General features: G+C 43.6%; 1 protein-coding gene across 1 annotated transcript in view; it reads right to left on the reverse strand.

Annotated features, from left to right (window-relative positions):
* Positions 1–26,919, reverse strand: part of Nell1 (neural EGFL like 1) — a 651,975-nt gene that overhangs the window by 556,793 nt on the left and 68,263 nt on the right. Inside the window, exon 4 of the mRNA XM_051174243.1 lies at positions 16,175–16,271. Within this exon, the coding sequence (XP_051030200.1) occupies positions 16,175–16,271 (97 nt within the window). The remainder of the gene's footprint in view (positions 1–16,174; positions 16,272–26,919) is intronic.

The raw sequence follows: 26,919 nt of genomic DNA on the forward strand, positions 1-26,919 counted from the left end.
AATAAAATAGTAGGTCTGCTCACATGCATGACACATGACATGTCTCTGTAATCACCCCATGGAGCTTTTAATAAATACTTGTTAGATGAATGATCAGACTGTGGAGGAAAAACACCCACACTTAAATATCATCTCCATCACTTACAGGCTGTGTGGGGTTGGCAGATCGCTTAATCTCTTAAGAGTCCCATTGACTTAGCTGGGCAATGGAGATGATAATCACTAGCTCATTAGGATTCTCTGAATGTGAGGTATAATTAGCTTAGGTAATGATGAAGAGCAGAAGTCTGGAGCCCCAAAAGCATTACGTTATTGGTTCTCTTATCCACATCCCCCAACCCGCATTTGCAGCCAAACAGCTGTCCAGGCTCAGAACCTTCCTGTTGTTCTATCTGTGTCTTGTATCCCTCCCATGGCCTCTCTGTCTTTCTGTGTCCTCTCCATGACTTGTCTGTATCCTCTCCAAGTCTTCTCTGTGTTCTCTCCATGTCCTCTCTGTGCACAAAAGTGCTGGTGCCCGAGATTCCTCATTCCAAGAGAGTCATACATTCCAAGGCTACAACAGACGGGGCCCACAGTCCTCTCAGTCATATCCCCCTAATGAAAACAGAGGTCCCCCTAAATACACTAAGCATGTTTATCACTTCCACAATGATGAGCGAAGTAGAGCATAAAGTATATAAGACTACGTGCAGCGCGGCCTCTTATAGGCCCGGTAGCTTCAATGCATATGCATACTCAATCCGCATTACCTCTACGACAGACGTATTTATTGCTTTACAAGTAAGATGTCCGTAATGGTGTAGCACTCCTGGGACGGGTTTCCTTAGTCAGATTGCAGCAGAACAACCCATCCTGATTCTGAATGGTACCTTCAGGTGGCAGTGCAGATGCAACCCTTGAGCCTGCTTGCCTTCACCCTCACTGGAAAATCCATCTATTCTGTTACTACCATCACCACCATTAGAACCACTTTCTTCAGGGTTACAACACCGATGGCGACCAGCAGCTCCCTAAGAATCCGCCAGACCTTCAGTGGCAGGTTGGGACTGTGAAGACATCCAGCCTCAAGGACTGAGTAGCTACCAGACTCGGCATCTCCACTGTGAACCAGACACTGTTAAACTAGCCAGACGACATGCTTGGAGCCGATTTAATAAATCCCCGCTTGTACATATTCATTCTATGCATCTGGAGAACTCCAGATAATCCACTGTGTAGTTCCTAATCTCCGCATTCACTCAGAAAGTCCCTAACTTTCGATAGTTTTAATTTTTCAAACTTGCAATAGTGTGAAAGCAATGCGTAGTCAATGGAAACTGTGCTTCACATTTTGCGTTTTTGCCTTTTGGGGGCTCAGGGTATATGGCAAAACAATGTCAACATTGTCAGAATTAAAAGGTATTCCCTCAGCCAGGCATTGGCGGAGCACGCCTCTAGTCCTAGCACTCGGGAGGCAGAGGGCGGCAGATCTCTGTGAGTTAGAGGACAGCCTGGTCTACAGAGCTAATTCCAGGACCTGTAACCCTCATGACTGGAGCCTCAGAGTTTTGAAAGGGAGGGAAAGAAATGAGGGGGGAGGGGGAGGAAGGGGAAAAGGGAAAGGACACACACAGAGAGAACAGGAAGGGGGAGGTGAAAACCATTCTGAAGCCCTGGCATGTTCATTGGGGGGGGGAGGGGCTCAGGGACAATTGCTGGAACTGCTACATCATGGCCAGAGGAGACAATGGCATGAGATAAGGTTTGCGAGGGGCTGGAGAGATGGCTCAGAGGATAAGAGCACTGGCTGCTCTTCCAGAGGTTGTGAGTTCAATTCCCAGCAACCATATGGTGGTTCATGACCATCTATAATAGGATCTAATGCCCTCTTCTGGTGTGCAGGTATCCATGCAGAGGACTCATACATGACACTGGTGTGTGATGCAAAATAGTCACCTCAGGGGCTAGAGAAAAGGCTTGTCAGAACAAATAGAAGGACCAGAGTTCAGATCCCAGAACACATGTAATGAGCCAAGCATGGACCGATGGCCCTAGCACTGAGTGGGGTATAGTCAGGAAGATCCCTGTATTGCTGGCTGGTAGCCAAGCTGAAAGCTACAGTCCTAGGTTTAATAACATGCCTGGACTCAAAGTGATAAGCCAGAGAGATAGAGGATGACACTCAGTACCTTCCTCTGGCTTACACACACACACACATACACACACCTGTGTATACATGTGTGAACCTACACACATTCATAAGCACTCGCACACATGTGCATACAGAATTTGCAAAAGAACATAAATCCATTAATCTCAAAAGCAGGCATAAGTTCAGCCGCTCTGAGAAAGCAAGTCCAGTAGTCAAACTTAGATATGTATCACTGTGTCTCCAAAGCTGTCATTATATGTCTGTCTAATGCACTGATCCCCACTTGGGACATCAGAATCACTAATCATCATCTCCTGGTAATGTGTCAGAAGTGAGAAGTGTCAGGTTCCATTCCAGGACTACTGATTATGACTTTGGAAATGCAGCTGAGATCATTGATTTGCCATTTTAGCTATTTTAAATGCATGATTCAGAAGGCACAGAGTTATTCACACTGTGGCTTACCACTCCAAATAAATGTTTTGTGACCATTCTCATTATCGCCTGTCCCCAGCACCAGTAACCTCTGACCTTCCTGATACAATAACTATGTTTATTCATGAGACTGCGTGTAAGTGGTGTGGTGGTCAATGTCAAGTGTCAACTTGATAAAATCAGGAGTCATCTGGGAGATAGCTGGGCATGTCTGTGGAGGGTGGGAAGCCCCACCCCCTGCAGGTGCACCGTTCCCTGGGAGGGGTCCTAGACTATATAAAAAGGAGGAAATGAGCTGAGCGCATGCGTGTGTCACTCTCTGCTTCCTGGCCGTGACCTCTGTTACCTGCTGTTTCAAGCCCTCTGCAGCTTTGAGCAGCTTACACAGCCACTCACAAGAGTCTGGAACTCCCACTCCAGGGACCAGACATCCTGATTTCTGCAGGCTATGCAAAAGTCATGCACATGGTATCTAAACATACATGTAGACAAAAAAATACATGCATACATACCAAATAAAAATCTTTCTAAAACTCAAAATTACCATACAATACATGGTTTTATATCTATACTCAGTTTCCTTCTGTTGAAATGCATGTCCACCCTTATGCTAATAATATGATGGCTAAAGCTTTGGGTGACTTTTCATAATCGGGAAATTAAGTTTTCCACGTGTCTTTCTTTCCAAGGTTCTTTTGAATAGTCAGGGCTAAGAGCAGGTCCATATGAATTTGAGGATCAAATTTTCCATGAGTTTTGATACCGTTAATCTCCCAATTAACAAAAAGAAAATTTCAATCATTTATGTAGATTTATTTAATTTCTTTGCTGCGGGTTTTAACATTGTAGAAATGCAAGCCTTCTGTTTTCCTTGTTAAAGGCATTTCATCCGTTTAGCTGCTCCAGTGTGGACTTCTCTTCCCACCTGGTTTCCAGATCGCCTCTTGTGGCTAACAAATCAATCATCATGGACACTTGTGAGTTAATTTGTAACCTATGACTTCTGGTGTCATCTGTGAACTTCAGCAGCTTCCTTATGGACTTTTAGAATGGTCTGTGTATCCCAGCATTTCTGCAAACAGAGCTGGTTGTGCACAGAGACATCTGACTGACCTGAGCTAGTGGGAGCTCATGGACTATGGACTAACAGCTGGGGAACCTGCATGTGACCCAACCAGACCTTCTGAATGTGGGCGACAGTTATGTGTCTTGATCTGATGGCTTCGGGGAGGGGGGTGGGAGGGGGAGAGGCTGGCAGTGGCACCAGGATCTATCCCAGGTACATGAACTGGCTTTTCGGAGCCCGTTCCCCATGGTGGGATACCTTGCTCAGCTTTAATACTGGGAGGAGGGGCTTGGTCCTGCCTCAACTTGGTATGCCAGATTTTATTGACTCCCCAAAGAAGGGCTATGAGTGGATGGGGAGGGGGGGTGTGGGAGGTGGGAGGAGGGGAGGGAGGGAGAACTGGGGTTGGTATATAAAATGAAAAATAAATTTTAATTTAAAAAAACAGATGTTTTGCCTATTCCTTTCCAATTTGAAAAAAAACAAAATTGGTTACTCGTTCATTTGCACTAGCTCAAAGTCCAGTAGGATGCTGAACAGTGTGGGTGTATTCCTTGCCTTGCTCTTGATCTTCAGGGGAAAGGGGTCAGTCCTTCTCTGTTGAGCAAGATGCATGCTGTGGGGGTTTCTCTTATGCCCTTTATCATCTTGGGTAAGATTCCTCCTGTTGCTAGTATTCTCCAGAGAGAGTGCCCTGCTTCTCATAAGCATTAAGAGTCGTTAAGGGTACTGTTAAGAATGTCAACAACAGAGACCCCCGTTTGGTGTTCACTTTTGCTTTAAGTAAGCTGTTAGAGGCCAGGGGATTGGACCCAACGGCCGTTATGGTGGCCGGGCTACACTGAGCACTGTAGTGATACGCTGGGAAAACTGGATGCAAAAAGCAAGACCTCTGCTCCAGCCATGACGGCTCCAGACCGCATGCACCACCTTCAACGTGCTCTGAATGTGCCTACTCTCCCTGCCGCTGTTCTCGTTCAGGACAAGCGGCGGGGCACTCACTCCAATGACTCAACTAAGGGCTGTGATTGGTCTTTATATAAGATCTACGACTGATGGACCCGAAAACTCTGCTATGAGTAACACAAAATAAAATCCTCCATGTGCATGCCATATGCACACACACACACACACACACACACACACACACACACACCGACTACAGAGCCAGACTCTTCTGTTATTTTATTTTTGCAAGGCTTATTCTGGGCTGCCTCCTGGTCTTGCAGAATTGAGCCCAACGGAAGCGGCCGTGTGAGTTGCTTTCTTTGCCTTCATATACACTTTACTGTGAGCAGAGCAGGCTGGGCCAGCTGCATGAGGAGCAGCACGTGAGGTAATACAACAGTAGCAGGCATGAAAAGGACACTTAAAGCGTTAGAGACAAGGAACGGGAACAGAAATTGCATGCAGCGGGGAAAGACGGCAGAAGTGTTGAGAACCGAGAGACTAGAAGAGACTGGAGGCTGCAACAAGCCAAAGCAGGAGTTGAAACTTCGGGGATTACAATCCCCGATTGATTGCCTGAAGCGCTCTAGTGGGTTAAGGGCTGAGGGTTCCAACAGCCCAAGCTCAGAACTGTAATACTACCTTCTGCCGAGAGCCAGGGACACCGAAGATGCAGTCACTGTAACGCTAGCGAACGCCAACTGTTCCTTTCCTTAGCTGCTGCTAAAAGTCAAGGGTCACACTAACTGTCGAGCGCCAGGACAAAGGCAGATGGATCTCAGAACAATGCAACTCTGACTGGAGCGCCTAGAGCTATGAGCCTCTGCTTTCCAAATCTTCTAGGTCTCAAAGCCTAGCACTAGAAGCCTCTGAGTCTGTAAGTCGAACCCCAAATCCTTCGGCACACAAAGACGCAGTATGGCCGGTACTAGTATGATTATTCCGCCCACTTGATGTTTGAAACTGGATCTAACAAGGATGGCAGCCAACTGACTGCTCACACTGTTGGGAACTAGGAACAGGCACTGCATTTTTCAAGTGTGTCCTTGGTGGCGACATGGCTTTGTGGGTTTGTTTGGTGGGTTTTTGGTTTTAACTTCCATTCTACAAATTCTGATTTTTCATATTAAACCTGCATCTTGGGTGTGGCACACTGCCTTTGAATATGCTACTGAGTTCAGTTTTTTCTTGTGCATTATGAGGGATAATACGTCTATATTAAGAAATAATGGTCCACAATTTCCTTGACTTTGATATCTTCATGTGGCTTTTTGGACTCATGTTTTCTGTGAAGTCGGAGTATTATCCTCCCTTGCAATATGTTAACTTACTGCCTCTGGCCTCCATGCCTTCTGATGAGGAGCTAGCTGCCAATTCAACATGACAATAATGTTTCTCCTCCTGCCAAGCGTCTCTTCTTTGTGTATATGTATGTGCTTGCACATATGAGTGCATGCATGTGTACAGACACACGCACATGTTTATACATGTATGTATAGAGGCCAAAGATCAACCTCGGGTGTCATTTCTCAGAAATTGCAGACATTGCTTTTTGAGACAAAGCCTGCCATTGGCCTGTGGGTCAGTGAGTAGACTGGCCTGCTGCCTGGAGACCCAGAGGTCCCCCTGGCCCTGCCTCACCAGCTGAGATGACAAGAACATGCCAGTACACCTGGCTTTTGCACGTGAGTCTGGGGACTAAACTCAGGTTCTTATTCTCATACAGCAGACACTTTACCGGCTGAGCTCTTGTCCCAGCCCCTTTTGCCGGGTCAGTCAAATCTTGGTGTGGGGATCTCTGTGTTTATCCTACTTGGGGTTAAACTTGGATGACTCGACTCATGCATCTCATGGGACCTTCACAATTTCAGCCGCTGCTTCTCCATACATCCTGACTTGCCCTTTCTACACTTAGATCCCTAGTGGGCACATCCATCTATTTCATAGAAAATTCCAGGCCCTTGGGCTCATTTTTTCTTCATGTATTTTGCTTCTTGCTTCCCAGATTTGTTCATTTTAATCATCTCATTTTCAAGCTCAGTAAGTCTCTCTCCAGCCTGCTCAAATCTGTTATTGAATCCCTCTGGTGAATTTTTAAATTTTTCATTGCCTTTTTATCTATGGAATATCTGATTCATTTTTATACTTCCTATTGCTATTAATATTCTTGTTTTGTTTGTACATCACTTCCTTGGTTTGGTTTCCTGGGTTCTTAAACACTGGAACATATTTAAGACCTTCGGGGGTAGGGGGGAACCTTTTGCTTAATTTGAGTTTCCACAGAGATATTTTTTTGCTTCGTTGAATAATAATATTTCCTGCCCTGTAGTTGTATTTGAACATCTTGTGAGCGTGTGAGCACCTAAGTGCAGGGACTCAGGACGGTGGTCTCCAGGTCTCAGTCTTCTGGTCTTTCCTCTTTCTGACTGCTAGACGAAGTGCCTGTCTATTTATTTCTTTGGTAATTTATTGTGTGTATTTGCCAAGGCTGTCTTCCTCTTCATACGTGCTCACTGCAGTCCCTGCTCTGCTCTTGTGTTAGAAACTTTTCCTTGGACATCTTGAACACTTGCAGGAGAGGGCAGAGAATACACCACGATAGCCACGTCTTGGCAGGTTCGCTTGCACGGACCTTGGGGGTCGGCCTGAGATAAAAGCAAGGAGCATTGCAGGTCATTCCTGACCAGGCATTTAAACTGACTCATGCAGGACACTTTCTACATACCCTAAACACGTAGGTGTTTCATGTTTGTGTTGGGTAACCTAGTACATGTTCCCTTACTCTTACCCCATACAGCTACAGGTTCTTAGCCCTGATATTTTGCCACTTTTCTCATGCCGAAGAGTTTTGAGGTAGTTGAGATGGAGACCGATGTCGGTCCCTCAAAGTCCCTGCCATTTAGAACAGGCACACAAATAACTAATGAGCAAAGTCTCTATTCACTCCACAATCTGGGGATCCCTTTCCTGCCCTGGGAACACGGAGCTATGTCTTTCGGTGAAGCGACACTTTAAAGGCCACAGAAATGTGAGGCAAAATTCATCAGAGTCCATGGCTTAGCTCCACCGTGTAAGCGTTGTCTTTGTGTTGAAGCACTGAGTTTCTAGAAATCTTTGCTTTTGATGTTACATCAAACTTCGTTCTGTTCGTTTCTGCTTGTTTTCTAATATTTATTTTGTTGTTGCTGTTCGGGTTTTCTTTGTTTTGAGAAAATGTCTCACTATGTAGACCCAGCCTGACCTCACACTCACAGACATCTACATGCCTCTGCTCCCCAAATGCTAGGACTAAAGATGCATGCCACTATGCCCAGCCAGAACCTCATTTTTGTTTGCTTGCTTTAAATATTTTTAAAATAGGAAATGTCTACCTGCATGTGCATATGCAAACCAGATATGTAATGTCCTGGGAGGTGCCCATGCCACCATATAGCCGACTTCCATCTACCTGCATTTCATGGAGCTATCCCAGTTAATTATCAGAAGTTAATTACTGACATCTCGCATGCTGATGAAAATGTCCACAAAGCAGGCAAAACTCAAATCAACACACAGATCACTACATTGGTGGCACAAAGCTTGATCCATCAAACCTATTAAACCCAAATAAATTATTAAGTTTTATAGTGGAAATTCTTAAATTCTACAGTTCAGGTTTTCAACAAGTATATCTAGGTATACACAAAATCTGAATTTTAAAGCCCTCTCATGGGATGTTTGTTTTCCAGGGTGGGGGAAACAATCATTGCCCTTCATTATAGACTCAAAAATCCAAAGAAAAGTCTGGCTTTATCAGGACATCACTCTCTACAGAACAAGAATCAGCACTACATTAAATGAGTTGGGTGGCAATGGAGACACCTACACATATGTCTGTCTACTCTTTGAAGCATAATGAGATGGTATTTAAACTCATACTCAAATATATGGATTATTACCCCTAAAATAATTGTCATCTTCTGACCCGATGTGATCTATGGAAGAGTAAGAAACAATGCACAGCATATCCATGTCCACTCAGCCTTAGTGCTGTTAACATGGCTACAGGCCTGTGTGTACATCATCAATGAGGTCCCCCATCCCTCCCTCTGAAGTACCAACTATTCCATAGTTGATGCGTATAATTCTGTGCATTTGTCTGCTCATGTGGAACTGAATCAATATGCAATATGTTGGATCATATTGCATTTTTAAGTATGGGAGAGATTTAAGACAGTAATTGTCTTATGGTCCTTTCTTTTAATTCAACACATCACTGACTTTATCATCTCCATGTAATAGTTCATTTGAACATTCATTCTCCTTTTGGTGGACAACTAGTGGTGTGGTTTTTTTTTTTTTTTTTTTTTTTTCAGTTTTTTTGAGATGACAACAACACAGACCTCCTATAATATGTATGTTTATAAATCTATCCCTTAGTATATTAGCAAGAGTTTCTTTGATAATTATATTGAGGAGCTGAAGTCCTGTGTAATAAGGTGCACATGTTACCAAAAGAGAAATCTAAATCATTCTCCTTTTTGGCTCTGTCAATTAAAGTTCCCACAATGGGTTCATCACTCACAGCCCCCTCCCACAACCTTTAGCAGCCTGAAAGGTGCAGAAATGTTATCCCATTAGCTGTCTCGATGTGCATTTCCAATGCATCCTTTTACTACCCTGCCCAGCTATTTCCATTTCTCCTCTGGGAAAATGTCCCCTCTCATCATCTGTCTGCAGTCCTGATGACTGCGTGAGTTTTACTGATTTATAGTGTAACTTTAATGGATGCTTTTTTATTTATTTACTTTTTTGCTGTCTGAGCCTATTGTCAAGACCTTCTTTAATGGAGTTTTAAATTGTATATGGTAGTAGTAGAACCATCGATATTTCCTCTAATAAACTTACTTTTTTAAATTTATTTTCCTTTTATTGAAAATGTTTCTCTCACCTAATATACCCTGATGGTGTTTTCCCCGCCCTCTCCTTCTCCAAGTTCTTCCCCCTCCCCTCTCATACAGATCCATTCCCTTTCCGTCTGTCAGAAAATAAACCGGCTTCTAAGGGAGAATGACAAAATGTAATAGATGAAACAAAAACAATGACATTGGACAAAACAAGCAAACAGACGGTACAGATCCCAACAAACAGAGACCCCTTGTTTGCTCATTCAGGAGTCCCATAAAATAACTGGAAGCCATGATATATTCAGAGGGCCCTGTGCAGACCCACGCAGGCCCTATGCATGCTGCCTGGGTTGCTGTGAGTTAGTGTGAGCTTTGCTTGTGTGGATTCAGAAGCCCTTGTTCCCCCCGGTGTCCTCCATCCCTCTGGCTCTCACACGCTTTCTGTCTCCCTTTCCATTGGGGTTCATTAGCTTGCCTTTTTATCTTAAGAATTCTAAATATGTCAGCTACTACGTCAATGGTAGTTGTCTCTTGGAGACCTGCTTTTTTCTCAAGGGAAACACAGGGGGAGTGGATCTGGGGGAAATAAAAAAAGGAGACACAGCAGGAGTGGAGGGAGGGGAAACTATATATCGTAAGAGAGAAGAATCTATTTTCAATTTTTAACAATTTAAGTATATTGTGAAATATAACTTTTCTACCCTGAGATCACGAAGAATTGAATTCAGTTATAATCACAGTTGATTCTGTATGCAAAGTGCAGGTGTATGCCAAAGTTATTCCCTGACACTGAACACAGAACATTAATGTATGGTGTCAATCATTCATCTGTGTAATATGTAGACATTTTAAAACAACTGAAACACTTAGTTTGTTATTGATACTCCCCCTGTCCTCATTGGTCAGAAATGGCACTTCTGTCATGCATTGAGCCTCCCAAGCTGCCGCATCTTACAACACAGCCCTTTCCAGTATCCTTTCTGCTCTTTTGGTTATAGGCTGCTATTTGCAGTGATAGCATGCTCCATGGGTTCGCAATAACTTTATCATAAGCTTTCAGACCCGATGGAACAAATTCATCCTTTTTTCTTCTACCAAAAAAAAATGTCTTCATTATTCTTAACTTCTGGTTTTCCATTAGGATTCACACACACACACACACACACACACACACAATTCCATTGTACAATTATTACAAGTTCATCGAAGCTAGACATCACTGTGGGAATTTGTGACATTTTAACTATGTCAAAGTTTCTTCTCCAATAATATGATACTTCTTCCTATGTAGATATTCTTTGGTGGTTTTTTAAAAAAAAAGATTTTAACTCTTTGAGTATTCCACACAGTATATTTTGATTATATTCACCTCTTCCCCAACTCCTCTAAGATCTAACCCCATTCCCGCTTTTTCTATCTGTCCAGTTCTGTGACCACTACTTTTTGTTAAACATATGCTGTCCAGTTAATTCCAGAGTGTAGGTGACACACCAGGGCATGGGTGATACACCAGTGTGTAGGTGTGGGTGTGAATGCAGGTATGAAGGGCTTTTATGGATATGAGTGTGAGTTATGGATGTGGGTTAGGGTTAGGGTTAGAGGGCAGGTGTGTATTTAGGTGTGGGTGGTAGTGTGTGTGTCTTACTTGCATGGTGGTGTGAGTGTGAGTATGAGTATGTGTGTAAGTGTGCTATGTGGGATTGGTGTGGATATAGGTGTGGGTGTTGGTGTTAGTTTGAGGATGAATGTGGGTGTGTCTTGAGTGTGGGGCTTGGTCTGAGTATATGAGTGTGAGTGTGGGGTTATTGGTGTGAGTCTGGGTGTTAGTGGGGGTGTGGATATGGTTATGGCTGGTAGTGTGGGTGTGGCCTGTAGCCACCACAGAGGGAGTGATGATAAGCACCATGTAGTAACTGGCTTTGGTAGTGGGAGCACTCCATGTTTAAACTGCAAGCCTGGTATTTTATGGTGTGTTTATTTTATGTACGCTATTAGTTCAGTGACGTTTCCTTCCATTGCCAGCTTGCTAAGAGTCTTTTACCATGAGTCAATATTGAATTTTATCAGTGCACTCCTCCTCTGCCTCTTGACGTGACCCCGCGACTTCTCCTTTTGCCTACTTAATAGGGAAGATTACATTAACAGAGTAATACATTAAAAACAAATTTGCATTGTTGAAATAAGCAATTTGCATGTGCCTCCCTTACACACACACACACACACACACACACACACACACACTTTCTTTAGATTTTTTTAACATAATCCTTCAAAAGTAAGCCAACTTGTGCAATCCTTTTTTAAGCCGTTTTAACTCAGCTGGAAAATCGAGAACACATATCCTCAGAGTCAGACAGGAAGTATTCTCATGCACACTGTTCCCCAGAAGGGATGATGCAGGATTGGGTTACCCCTGAATGTGCCGCAACCGAATGCCATAGGGCATCTTTGCTGAGGGGTTATTTGGTGGACACAGTACATGACAAAAAATATTCCAAAATTTTGCCCGTCATGGATATTCCAACAAAACATAGCATCTATTCATCATGCTCTCAAGAAAAAAGTGGACTTGTAAGAGCTTAGGACACTATGATACTGAAAAGCAGACAACATAAAAATGTCAAGCCTGGGTTGCACAGGGCTCAGTATGTTTCTGCTTTAGCTCTGGAAACCCTACTCAGTCTCAGCAAGAACAGTAAGTGCTCTTACTCTCTGAGGCTTTCCAGCATCCCAGTTTTTTCTTACTCAAACTTCTAGATTTACCTCTTATAAAGACCATGTTTGGTGTGGTTTTTAAAATTATATTTATAATAGCTCCTGTAACATTTCTCTCTCTTAAATCCTCTAAATCCCGCATTCCTATATTTTCCACATAGATATGCAAATGAATATGTAACATGTATATTGGATACATATTGACTATGTAGTAGATGCCATATATGTACACTTATCTGTGAACACACAATGAGCAGGTTGGTAAACTTTATATTTATCTTTCTTTTCTGTGTTTTGTCTTCTACCCTTCCTTACTTCTGCAGAGCTATCAGGAGATCGACCTTCTGCGGATGTTCTCCCCATCTGTGCCTCAGCTAACGCTTTGCAGATGACTCTCAAAAATCTCACCTCTTCCAAGGACTACAGTTTTTATTTCTAGAAGTGTTTTCAGTTCAATCACTCCCGGGTCAAATGTGTCATCTCTGGTTATCATGCATTCTTTAATGTCATGCTTCTCTACAAGTCTCAAAACCAGGGATTTAAAAACTATATTTGCTAATTTCATTTCTGTAGTTCTTGAAGGACTAACGGAACAATATTTCACTTTTTCCCATTGTCGCCCATGATGATTCATAAACCCCTACTTTCAACAATTAATCAGTGGGATACTTCAAGAAGGCTGACTGAGGGTGACTTCTCCAAAGTTAATTTGCATTACTCATCAGGAACCACAAGGTACCAACCAGGGACCTCCTGAAGATCATTTATTAATATGCAAGGCTGCATTAAACTTAGGGTGATGCCCACATGAGGACAGGGCTGAGGTTAAACTCTCAGAAAGCATCCTTCATTCCCATCTAGAGAGGAGGGGAAGCAGCTAGTTCCTGAACCATCTGGCTTTGCTGAGTAACAGAGTCCCCTCTTCAGAGCCCTGGCTTTAGTTCAGATGTTTCTATCCAATTCTCTGACATGCACGGGATCTAAGAAGCTTCTCACACCTCACAGACTGTTAGAATTCAGCATTCCAACTAGAGTTTTCACACATTGGTGATAGGGGTACAGAATGGCTCACACAGTTTGTAAAATAATTTGGCAGTTTCCTGTGAACTTGAACATTGATTTCTGACTTGGTGATCTCTCGTGCCTACACATTTACATAAATGAGCAAAATCTTTTACTCATACAAAATTCTATCTCCAAATAGTGGCTTTATTTATAAGTACTAAAAATTAAAAAAAAACACTCCATTGTCATCCATCAGTTGAAAAATGGCTTAACAGACATATATGTCTTTGTGGACTTTTACTGTCAACCTGATATAAATATCCTAGAGTCACCTGAGATGGAAGTCTCAATCCAGGGGTCACTCAAATGAGACTGGCCGGAGGGAGTGTCTGTGGGAGACGGTATTGATTGTTAATTAACACTGGGGGTGAGGGTGGAGGGCCCAGCTGTTTGTGGGGCACACCATTCCCTCACAGATAGTCATGCTCTATATAATAACGTTGCCTAAGCATGAGCCTGAGACTAAACCATCCAGCAGCACTCCTCTACAGTTTCTGAGTCAAGTCCCTCCTTGAATTTCTGTCCCGACGTCCCTCAGTGATGGACAGCAACATAGAGCAGAAGCAAAATGAATCCTTTCTTCTCCTAAGATGCTGTCATCATATTTATATCACAGCACCAAGAAGTAAACGTAAAACTGCAGTCTGTTCAAACCGAAAAACCCGGTGTATTACTCAACAGTAGAAAAGAGTAAACCACCCAAAATGCAAGAACCCGGGTGAACTCCAATGTGCATAGGTATATAAATGTTCACATGCACTACCGATTTCATTTATAGAACATTCTGGAAATGCAAAACAACAGGATCAGAAGAGACAAGTGGTGTGGGATAAGAATACAGGAGGAATAACCTAGAGATGTTGGGGTAACCCTTTATCTTCATATCAGCTTCAGGGATGAACGACAACTTCTCAAAAATCACAAAGCTGTACATTTAGAGAGGCAACTTTTACTATGTGTGAATTATATCTTAATTTTAGAAGGAAAAAGCCAAGGTGTTATGTTTTTAGTTTGGAACATTCTCTCCTGGGTTTTCTCTCTCCTCAATAAATTTAGTCCCTAAAGGATTTCCTTATTGTAAGGACGATGATGAATTCTTTAAAAATTCCACCCATATTTTATCAGGCATTTATAGTTATTTCAAATCAGGAGGCCTTTTAAAATGTCAAGCTGCCAGGAGCAAAAGTCTTTCATTTCTTACAGAACAAGATTATTTTAAAATTTCACAGTGTTAAGTTTTCACTTCATTTTATCACAGTACCTTCATGTTTCCACAAAAAGAAATGCAGTTACTGTATCATCTTCATAACAATGAATGCCAAAGTCAAAGAAGATGAAATTTTTACTTTACTTATGAATAGATACTTGTCCCAGATTCAATTAACACATATATTGATGATGGACCCCATCTTTTTTTCTTTTTCTTTTTTTTTTTTTTTTTTTTTTTCCACTGTGATAAAACACCAGGACAAAGGCAACTTACAAAAAAGAAAGAGCTGAATTGTGCTTACAATTCTAGAAGATTAGTGTCTATGAAGCTGAGCTGAAGGTACTGTGGCAGGCAGCTAGATCTGCAGTTGAGAGCTCACGTCTCAATCCACAAACAGGAAGCCAGCCAAGAAAGATAGTTCCAAGTGGTGCTGGCCATAGTCTTTGGCGACTTCCAAGCCAGCCCCCAGGAACATACCTATTCCAACAAAGTCACACCTCCTAATCCTTAGTATTTAAACATGTGAATTCAGAGTTTAATGAGATACATCCAAAGAGCCATTTATGTTCTGGATCGCCCAGGGCTACCAGGACAGAGAGCTGAGTGGTTTATCCAAGGGGCATCCAACACAGTGAGGTCTTTGGGTAAACCACTCAACTCTCTGTCTAGCTTCAATATATTTACTTTGCGGAGTCGTTATGCTGTTAAGTGAGTTAAAACCTTGTGTACTCTATAAGTGTTCCATAGTCATTGCCATGCCCTTCCACTAGTATAATTGTATACACACAACCAGCAACATTGCCTGCACCCAAAGCATCGAGGACATCACAGAAGAGGGGATGGAAAGTTTGTGTCTGCTAGACATGACAGAGAAGCTTTGCCCCTGTTACCTCAACAATATGGCTAGACATGACAGAGAAGCTTTGCCCCTGTTACCTCAACAATATGGCTGCCTAACAAGCCCCAAACAATAACAACACCAATAAACATGCAAATGTGGAAGGAAGAAGTCTCAAGGGACCCTATCACTGACGAAGAACTAAGGGCAACTAACACAGCTAAGAGAGGGAGAATCATTACGTTCCCAGAAATGAACTCCCCCTAATTGGTTATCCAATGGCAAGCAGTTAGCGCTGAGATTATACACATACAAATAATACCAAACAGACTCGCCATTTTAATATTTATAATGTATGCATATACACATAGCATTAATAACTGCCTCAGTTACTTTTCTATTGCTGTGAAGAGACACCACGACCAAGGCAGCTTATAAAAATGGTCACTTAATTTAGGGTTCATCCTTCCAGAGGGCAGGGAACAAGGCAGCAGGCAGGCATAGTGCTGAGCAGTAAGTAGGTGGCAATTTACATGTTGAGACAATAAACACAAGGGAAAAAAGAGAGAACTTGCTGGGAATAGGACGGGCTTCTGGAACTTCAAAACCCTAGTGGCATTCCTCCTCCAACAAGCCCACACCTTTAATACTCCCCAAACAGATCCACCAACTGAGGGCCAACTTTCAAATATAGGATCCTATGGAGGCCGTTCTCATTTAAAAGCACCACAATAATCAAAGAGAAACAAGCCCTGATTTGAGAGGGAGGGTCAGGGGGGATGTGATAGTGGCTGAAGGGGAAAGAGGGAAATGATTCAATTATATTCTCAACAAGAAAATTGAGCATTTCTCAATATATATGGAAGTCAGCGCTTACTTTGAAAAAGCCATGCTTGTGGTTGCGTTGTCCAAGCCACAGATTGCTTCCTGGAGGAAGGTTGGTCTCTGGAGGGTCTATCACACGTTCATAGATCCTGGAGGAACAAAGAACACAGATGCTAATAGAGGGGTGTAAAACAGAACCCAGAGGTGCCATGCTCGCTACATGCCTGCACACAGTTGCTAGTTGGAAGCGATTAGTATGGGGCATATTTTAAATGGAAAGTGCCATGACAGAATTGGGCACATTGTCCATGCACCACATGCCTTCTTATCTCCCTTATCATGGAGTGAGGGGTGTGGCTAGGAAGACAGCATTCTGAATGTCTGCTCTGAGCAGTTACCCCTGCACAAACTCAGAAGAAAGTGATTTCATCCGAACGTTACAAGTAAAAGAGCAGAGACAGAGAAAATGTAAGTATGCCCACCACATGCAGCCAGCTGCGACAAAGTATACGGAAAAGCCCTCATCTCTCTGGCTCCAACGCCCAGGTAAATTAAGTATCTGTTGCACTCTTAGTTTTGGGGATGTAGCCACTGTTCACTTCTACAACACCCAAGAGAACCCTATAAAAGACTGGACGTCAACTGCTCATCAACACTCGATCACAAGGCAATTCACCAAGCATGCCTTATGCGTCAACACCGCAATAGGTCATAGGAAAATAAAGCAGCAAGGTTTGGACAGATGGACACACAGAATCCTGCTATATGAAACCGGAGATGGCATCCTGGAACACCCAACGTACCACAGGCATGTTCACACAGAAGATGGGATTTCAGGAATGGCTGACTATCTTGGTTCTGCCATGTCAACATCAGGCAATCAGTGAGAGATCTTAAAATATGCTTCCCTAAAATTTAAGTCTAAGGACAGGTTACTGGGGAAAAGGATTTCTATTTTTGTTTCCACAGAAAATGAAAAGATGTGGATTCCTTCCAGACTAATGTGGTTTGATCACGCCAGACCGCCTGAAACAGAGTACAAGCTGATCCTACATTCAAAACAGCTGGACAAAACAGCCCTACAGACTACAGCCAGGATATCTGAATCTTCTTCGAATCCCCCAAGACAGCGCCCCTTACCAGCAGGAAGTAGTAGACCAGGCCTACTCACCCAGGGTTAGTACCACCCACAATGGCCCACATCAATCATTAATCATGAAAATGCCCCCACTGGCATGCTCTGATGGAGGCAATTCCCCAACTGATGTCCTCTCATTCCAAATATGTCAGGTTGACTGCCAGGATTAGCATCACTGTCTGGAAGCCCTTCTGTATATATGTTTCTCTTATTGGTTGATGAATAAAGTACTGGCCAATGAGGCAGGCAGATAGATGGGACTAGGTTGAGGAGAATTTTGGGAAAGGTAGGCAGAGAAGGCCCGCCAGAACGGTCGCCATGTAGACCACAAAGGAATTACAGGTGCAGATCTTCTCTGGTAAGACAAGACCATGTAGATATACATAGATTAGTAGTTATGAGTTAGTAATTAAGACAGCTAACCAACAAGAAGCCCAAGCCACTGGCCAACAATTTTATAACTAATGCAGCATCTGTGTGTTTGTTTTGGGCTGAAGGGCGGCAGGACCAGCTGGGACAAAGAACCACTTGTTACAGAGAGGGCTGTACATTTCAGTTTCCAAGTGAGAGCCCTATCTACTCCTGCTCTCCACATTCTTTAATCGGGTCCTTCCCCATGTAAGTCAAGAGCTCCCTGCCATGATGAAGCTGACTGCCCTTGCTGGAGGGTGGAGGGAAAGGTGTTTCTCTAGAAGGTTCTCAGAGGGAAAGTGGGGAAGAACTGGAGACTTACAGTTGTAAATGGAAAGTGAAAGTGTTGCAGTTGGAGCTGTCATGCTACAAGCTGTGACACTCATAACTGCATCTCCGGAAGCGTGCAATTCGGAAGACTGCATACAAACCCTTGTTGGGAACATGAAACACACCGAGGCTTTTTCCACTAATTATCTTTCCATTATAAATGGAATCTCAAAACATAATTAAGGAGATCCAGGTTTCTCTGAAGAAGACAGGCTACGTTTCCTTCACAGGAATTCAATTTTTTTCTGTGTGTTGAATGAACCTCTTTGGATGAAACAATTTGTCAAAGCTGCTTTAGTGCAACAACATATTATTTGCTTCCTCTTAAAGGGTTTCCAACCTCAATATAGTAGAAAAACTAGAAACAAGCCAAATAACAAAAGGGGAAAAAAAAAAGAAGAAGAAGAAAACGTAAGTTACAAAATATATCAGCTTCTAAGAATTTACTATATTCATTAAAAATGATAAATATGCAGATTGTGAACATGGAAAAATATATGCAAAATAATTTTCACTAGGAGACATAAAATATAAACTTATTTATTCATTGTGGAGATAACGATATAAAACTTATGTTTGATATGGGTGGATTTGAAAAAGGCTAGAGCAAAATGGAGACCAGTGTATTTAGAGGAAGAGGCAGAAACATAATTTTCTACAAGGTTGCTTTACTAATCAATTGAAAGTGTTGTCAAACGGTTTGCCTTAGCCTGCATCTTCAAGTGTTCACCTCTGTCAAGATGGGAGGAGTTTCTGGAGCAGATGCTGACAGATGCTGACTTCCATAGATTTAATATACTCCTAGTCTATCTCTGCTGATCAGGGTGGGCCCTTAATCAATATGTACAGAGTGCGTGAGTGGGGGGGGGTGAAACCTCCAAAAAGACAACTTCCCATCCTACCCAACCTCTGACCATGGCAACTCCTCATGCCTTAAAAACAGTGGAGGAAGCAAATGTTTGAAGTCTGTCACTACCATCTGGGCCAGGTGATCCACAGGTTTTATGTATCATACACCAGTATGATACATAAATGTGGCATGACAAATCCCCACCAGGATCTCATCCTCAAGTCAAGGAGAAGTGGGAGATGCTGCCTCCCTGGCAACCAATGTCTTCAAGACTCACTAGGGAACTCATGCAGCAGGCAGAATCAGCAAATGGAATGCATGTGTGGCAATACTGGGGAGTGTAAAGGCATGGTGTAAGAACTTGTAAACGCTGGGATTTGAACTCTAACTGTGGCCACTCTCCTATACTGCCATGAAGATATGCCATTATAGAAACAGTCAAGCTATTTTTTCCCCAAAAGTTAGACTACATAGAAACAGATCCTGTAGATATTTGCAGAGAAAACACTGAAGCATAGGGTAAGGTCACCTTTAGATAATTCATTAAGTATCTAGATTTCTAAGGGGGGATGGGTTACATAACCTGGCACACGTTCCCTTATTAAGACAAGCCAATAATTTTCTACAAAAGCAATATAAAAGTACAATTCATCCAAGTAAATTACAAATCCTAACTTGACCGACTTATCTAGAAGGAAGAAACGTGTTCCTGTGACTGAGACAGGGACACTCTCCACAACCTCACCAAAACTGATGATTGCTAGACTGAGACGACTTACAGAGAAAAGTTGTCAGAAGATAAGCGTGTCTGACGTCTCTATTGTGTGCTACTTTTTCAGAGTGGCCTCAAATGCATTCCAGGTGTTATTTTTATGTCTTTTTACTGCCGCCTTTGTTGGATCCTTACTGATCTCTGGGGCTGCACAACTAGAATGATCTGTTGAATCCCACCCACTCCAACCTTCTGAGTGGTAACACTACCTCCACAGCACACTAGTGTCCCTAAGACGCTGCTCACAGCCAGGCTTGCCGTTCCCGCTGAGGAAGGAGGAACTAGCCTGTCCTCTGTCCTTGGTTCAGAGCGTCCACCCTCAACTCTTTCTGCATGTCCTGACTGCTATTGCTCCCATCCTCGGCAGGGCATGAAGGGGATGGAGCTTTGACCTCAGGACCCTGCCCTGTGTCTTCTCCTCTGTGCCCTTTCCTGAGAGATCCTCCCTGATTGCCTTCTACAGAGCACCTCCCAGCCACCTGGTCATTCTCCAGCACTTAACTTGTCTGGCACTTATCAAAATAGCTCCAAAATGGTGCTTTGCTCATTGACTTCGTCTTCCCACAGGGCACCGTAGAGTGGAGACTTTGTCATTTTCAAGTCAGCATTTCCAGTGTCAAGGAGACAACCTAGCCAAAGTAGATGTCTACTTTGGATGGATGGATGGACGGACGGACGGATGGACGGATGGATGGATGGATGGATGGATGGATTCATCCTGAATCATCACAATTGGAGGATAATAGTCAGACAGTTGTGGAAGCCTACCAAAGCAAAATTTGATGAAAAGCAATTCATAAAACTGGCAACTTCAGACTGAGAAAACAGTTCTTCAGAAGAGGAACTTTGCATCATGCAGATAGCCCTTAGGGAAATAATCGAGTCAGTAAAATAAGTGAAATGTGACCATCCCTTCCTTGTGTCTTCCTCTGCCTCCTGATTTACACACAAAGCCAGAAAGAAGCAAGATAAATGCTTCTCATTGTCCTCTGCCTAGAAAAGAGACGGGGTAGCAAACTTAACTCTGTCAGGCAGACATGTTGCCAACAGAGAAGCCAGAGAGCTGTATTTCAGGAAGAAGGAGAAACAGTAGGTGACTTGAAAATTAATTAGATCTAGAACTTCCCTGCTGATAAGCCAGTGATGTACAGCTTCAGTTAGCTACACCATCATCCCAAACAACACTTCCGTTTCTCTCCAGATCATAGAAATCCTTTTGCCTTTGCCAAATTTATCACGCTCTCAAGTCCATCTGACACAAATAATGCATTAGTCTACACCCATCTGAAACCTATCTCCTCTTTTGACTGCAGAAAAACCTAATTCCCACTTAGTCCTGTATCTGAGGCCTTAAGCTCACTTGAGCCATTAAACATGGTGCTGACTATTAAGTGGTACTGGGGAGTTATGGGAATTGTGCATGCAATTAGCATCTATCAGAAGTGTATGGTATAAGCATCTCATTTATAATACAATGCCACACAAAATTAGATAGCCAGTCAAATACAAAACCTGCCTTAGAAGAGAGAGAAGCTGAGGGTAAGTGACAGTCCAGAGGAAATCAGCCATTGGAGCCAGGGCCCACATCAAGAAGGAAAAGCCATCTTTGTGTGACTTTGAATAACAGAACTCTTCTGTTTAAAAGACCAGCCCATATTCCATGGAAAACTTGAATGTCCTGTTTTAAAGACAAAACCCTTGGGACTCAATACTACACAATGTAAGGACTGGACCATCCAGGGTGTGAAGGGTTATTACCTGGATGAAGAAAGACCTCTACAAGGACTCCAAGTACCTTTCCTGAATGCGTAGAAGAATGGATTTCCGATGTAAAGGAAACAAACTGACACTTGTCACATTCCTGTTTACTAAGACATGATAAATCCCTAATAAGTGCCGAAACAAAATGTTTAGCTTGAGCTGTGCCTCCAACAGAAGTAATGCCTCCATGCACTCCTGAGGAGGGATGTTACCACAACCTCGCTTTGCTATGTGGAGCAGCCTGTTCCCAAAATAATGCTAAGGCACTCCCTAGAGAGTATCCCCTGCAGAACACAGGATCACTTCTCTCCAAAGCCCCACTGCTGTGGTGATGGGAGACCTTGCACACACTAAGCCTTAGGCTATAAAAGACATGCACGTGCTTTCTCCTGATGGCCTTCAGGAAAGGTACTTGGAGTCCTTGTAGAGGTCTTTCTTCATCCAGGTAATAACCCTTCACACCCTGGATGGTCCAGTCCTTACATTGTGTAGTATTGAGTCCCAAGGGTTTTGTCTTTAAAACAGGACATTCAAGTTTTCCATGGAATATGGGCTGGTCTTTTAAACAGAAGAGTTCTGTTATTCAAAGTCACACAAAGATGGACAAGGCACATCACCAGCTGCATACACGGTGAGCCACTGCTTGAGTTCCCTCGGGTTGCCTGGCTGCTGTTAATTATTTCCTAACATGCAACACACAGCCCACAGAGCTGGTACCAGAAGGACATGTAAGGATGTCCCAACAAGCATCTCAGTAGTCCCCCTCCTACCAAACTGTTTAACAAATCCAGATGACACTCAACAAATAATAAAAATTTCAAAATGCACCTCTGGCATTGCAAGGGAGAAGTAGAGTGTCCTAGGGAGAGAGGAGCTGTGCAGTAAATGCTGCATGCATCCTACCCATGCACCTGGACTCCCTGCTAAAGCCATGAAAGCAACACAAACACAAACACAAAGAGAGGGCATGGTTGAAAACTGTGAGGAGATGCCATTGTTGGTATAAACCAGAAGGCTACAGCAGTGTGCACAAGAGATTAGTCAAACCCTATGAGGAAGATCACAGTGCAGGATGCAACCATCCCCAAGGAGGAGCCTTCTCCAAGATCAGACAGCAAGTGACCTGCTCTACTGACTCACGAAACACTTGTCAAACCCGTGTTTTTCTTCCCTAGCAACTCAATCTTACCATTTGTCTTCTTCCTTTCCTCACTGGAATCTCTATGTCAAAGATGCTGCCCCTTCTTAACAGTTCCTATATATCTAAATATCTTTCATTAGTTTGTGTGTGTGTGTGTGGAGACAAGCTCAAATGTCCTTCCTCGGGCGCCATTCACCTTGTTTTCTGAGAGTATCTCTTTCTGGCCAGAGGTTGGCTGATTAAGCTGGGTTGGCTGGCTAGGGAGCCCCCAGAAACCTCTGCCTGTGCCTCACCAGCTCTGGGATTCCAAGAGCAGACCATCACACTTGACTTTGTTTTTAGTACAGGCTGTGAGTCCTGAAAGCACTCTACAAACTAGGTCATTTCACCAGCCCATCTTCTATTTCTTCTTCCTGAGTTCATAATTCAACGTTAACCTAAAATGCTTCATATTTGTGGATCAATGTCACAGAACAAGGTCGTGTAATTCATATTTGTATCTGTGGCTTGGCAGCATCAGTGTTTCTGGGAACTGTGGGAAACTAGAAAGCTGGCTGGTGTTACGGTTTCAGTCCTAAGAGACCTGGTGTAACGCCACCAAGATTAAAGGTGACATTAGTAGGCGGGAATCAGGGTCAACTCAAGATGAGAGTTAACACTGAAAAACCTGAAAGCATCCATGCTTAGTGTACACAAGCCTCTTAAACACAATGTGTGAGAGCTAAGAGCAGACAGAAAATACGGGGAGTGGGCTTAGCTCCTTGACGTTAACAGTGAGTAAAGATAAGACAGTCAAAAGAAGATTGGGAGTTTAAACTGCACTGAGACAGTAATCTGAATTAATCTGCCCAGATAATCACGTGTCATTCTTGGAATATCCAGAACAAACAGACACTCTTCAGAGGGAAAAGAAGAAGAAATTAAAGGGCCTAGGGATAAATAAAGAAATGAACGGCTGAAGGACAGAGCCTTAGTCTGAAGAAGGCGGATGTGTGGTCACGGTACAGTCTTCAGATATGAGGTAGATGTCCTGGAGAGGAGTTGACTTTGTGTCAGTGGCTCAAGGGAGTGAAATGAGCACCCTGACGATTTACACTGTCAACTTGACAAAATCTGGAACTCTCTAGAAGGCAAACTCCCTGTGTTACCTGTGAGGGAGTTTCAAGATGAGATTAGCTGAGATGGGAAGACCCACGTGATTCTGGCCAGCATATTCCATGGCCTAGGGTCTTAGACTGAACAAAAGGGACAAAGTGAGCCACTGGGCTCCAGTGTTCACCTCTTTGCTTCCTGATGGTGGCCCCAATGTGACCAGCTGCCTCGCACTCCTGTCACCATGCCTGTCCCAACATAATAGTCTGTTCCCTCTCACTGTGAGTCACGCGATCCTTTCCTTCCTTAAGCTGCTTTTGTTGAGCATTTTGTAGCAGCAACAAGACAGGCAACTAATACATATGCTAGTAGGCAGAACAAGAACAGTGTACTTTTGGCTCAAGATGAGATGAATTTTCTAGCAGTCAGAGCAATATGCACAGAGGAAGGCAGGCTGGCATCCATGAACCTCCTGTCTCTGTAGAGCATTGCGTCTGATGGTGGCAGAGCACTTTAACATCCAACTCCGAGAGACAGAGTCTGCATTCAAAACCACAGGGCAAACTTTGAGTGAGTTCCAACTGTAGTACTTAAGTGCGCCTACTTTATAACCCTTGCAATAATCTTATAATAGGCACTCTTATAATAGGCACTCAACATACTCACAAAGGTGAAATGACTTTCCTGAAATGAATGGCAAAGGTGAAATTCAAACCCAGATGCAAAACTTTGCCACATGGTACTGCCTTCTGCTCTGCAGTGGATTCTGCTCTTGTCGAGCAAAATACCCGGCCGGTGGATTAGAGAAACCTTGTGAGGCAGAGAAGGAGCATCTGAGCTGCAGTCAGCAAGCCTCGGATTATGTCTTACCTCTCTTGTTCACACTTTGTGAGCTAGGGAAAGTCACTGTGTCTCGAGCTGTTTCAACCATGCACCTCGTGTTTTAAGTATGGTTTCATGTGATCCAGACGAACCTCAAACTCACTATATAACTGAAGATGACAATGAACCTCCCTCTCCTAAGTGCTGTAGTTACAGGCAAAATACCACGCCTAGCTGCTCTTAACAGCAGTCCATCTTACACAGATTTTCTGTAAACACCCGGATAATAGCCTGTGAAGTATTTCATGGAGTCCTTTTTACAAGTGCAATGTTATTAGTGTTGTTAAGGAAAAGAGATGGTCTCATCTTTCCCAAATAACCTAAAAGATACTTTAGTTTGAAATATTTTCAGACAAACTGCCAAACGCCCCATGGAAGCCACTCGGCTTTACTGGATAAGCACACTTTGCGCTTCAGCTCTCAACCTTTACAAGTGAGGAGTTCAGAAGTCACAATGTGAAGGAGAGTTGGGTTTGCGCCCCCCCCCCAACCACTCCATCAACAATGTCACCAGCACTTTGAGGCCACGTCCATTGCTGCCATCTTTTCCAGGGGCCCAGACAAAATGGGTTGTGCACACTGCTTAATAATGCCCCAGCTAACTGCTCATGTCGCCTGTCTTTCTGTTCCCTGAGATGAAGATCTAAGTGGTGTTCCTATGATAGATCAAAAGCCCGCTGCTCACACAGGACATACTTGGCTAGCAGGGACTCTCAGGTCAGAAAGGACACTGAAAGTCTCCTAATCCCACCTCCATCTGCTACTTGATACATTAATATACAAGCGTCCAAAAGCCATCTGTCAGCAGTGAGAGGGTACACTTCCTCATACAACAGCTCGAAGCTTCCCAGAGCAGAGCAGAGCACCCCAAAGGCCTGGTGATTGACATTTTCAAACAACCCATGTTGTTTGGAGTATGTCAGGGCCTAGCAGCTATGGTAAGGAACAAAGGAACTCTCTCTCTCTCTCTCTCTCTCTCTCTCTCTCTCTCTCTCTCTCTCTCTCTCTCCTATATGTCTTTACACAGCCATGGCCTGCAAGCCTACACACTGGTCTCAAATGCTAGTATCTCTAAAAGCTAAGACATACCCCATATTTTTTTTTTCTCTTTCTGTGATTTGTAGACTTCGAATGCATTTTGAATGCAAGGCCTCTTGCCAATGCCCAAACTTGACTAGGCTATAGAAGAACTTCATGAATTTGTTTAAAATGTCAATTTCTGGGCCACTCAGAAATCAGACTTACGGGTTCCAGCCTGGTCTCCTGTAGACAAGAATCTCTGTCTACAGTCAGATCTGCATGGACACCCTAATAACTCACTGATACAGTTCTACTTCAGCCAAAGAAAGCTTGTAACTCAGTAGTTAGAGCTTGGAAGGCCATGTCCAAGGGGGAATTTGAAATTCACAAGTAGGTTATCTCCTACTCCAAGACCACTTCTAAAGATTTTTCTACTTGAATGATGCAGGGGTGGAAAATTCTCTTCCTCATCCTATCTTTTATGAAATGTACAAAGACATCAGAGTACCTTTGCTATATCTACTAGCAACTGTTACATAGATGGTGAATGAAGAGACTGATGACAGGTGAGTGGATGGATGGATGGATGGATGGATGGGTGGGTGGGTGGGTGGATGGATGGGTGCGTGGGTGGGTGGATGGATGGGTGGGTGGGTGGATGGGTGGGTGGGTGGGTGGGTGGGTGGATGGATGGATGGATGGGTGGGTGGATGGATGGGTGGGTGGATGGATGGATGGATGGATGGATGGATGGATGGGTGGGTGGGTGGGTGGATGGGTGGGTGGGTGGGTGGATGGATAGATGGGTGGGTGGGTGGGTGGATGGATGGGTGGGTGGATGGATGGATGGGTGGGTGGATGGATGGATGGATGGGTGGGTGGATGGATGGGTGGATGGGTGGGTGGATGGATGGGTGGATGGATGGATGGGGTGGGTGGGTGGGTGGGTGGGTGGGTGGGTGGGTGGATGGGTGGATGGATGGATGGGTGGATGGATAGATTGACTGAATAATAGATTACAGTGCTATGTGTACATGAGTATCTGTAGCAACGATTAAAGAAAAAGAGGCAATGATATGAAAGAGACCTGGTCGGGCTGGGGGTACATTGTAGAGGTTTGGAGGGAGGAATGGGAAGGAGAAAATGATGCAAACATATTTTTAAAGTCAGAATTTTAATAAAAAGGGATATTAACTCCTGTGAGAAGGATGGTGTCCGTTTGTTCCTCCAGGTTCATTTTGATTCCTCGTTGTATTGCTCTACAGCTCGAGAGAATGAGCCTTGGGTATCTACCGGTTCCTCTCTGCCAAGTCCCAAGAGAGTCGAGCGAAGTTTAAGTACTGTCAGGGCTGAGGCTGGGGTGGAGGCTAACAGGTAAGGAGCTTATCCTGGTAGCCTGG

The sequence above is a fragment of the Phodopus roborovskii genome, unplaced genomic scaffold (assembly GCF_943737965.1).
Source record: "Phodopus roborovskii unplaced genomic scaffold, PHOROB, whole genome shotgun sequence".
NCBI classification, from domain to species: domain Eukaryota; kingdom Metazoa; phylum Chordata; class Mammalia; order Rodentia; family Cricetidae; genus Phodopus; species Phodopus roborovskii.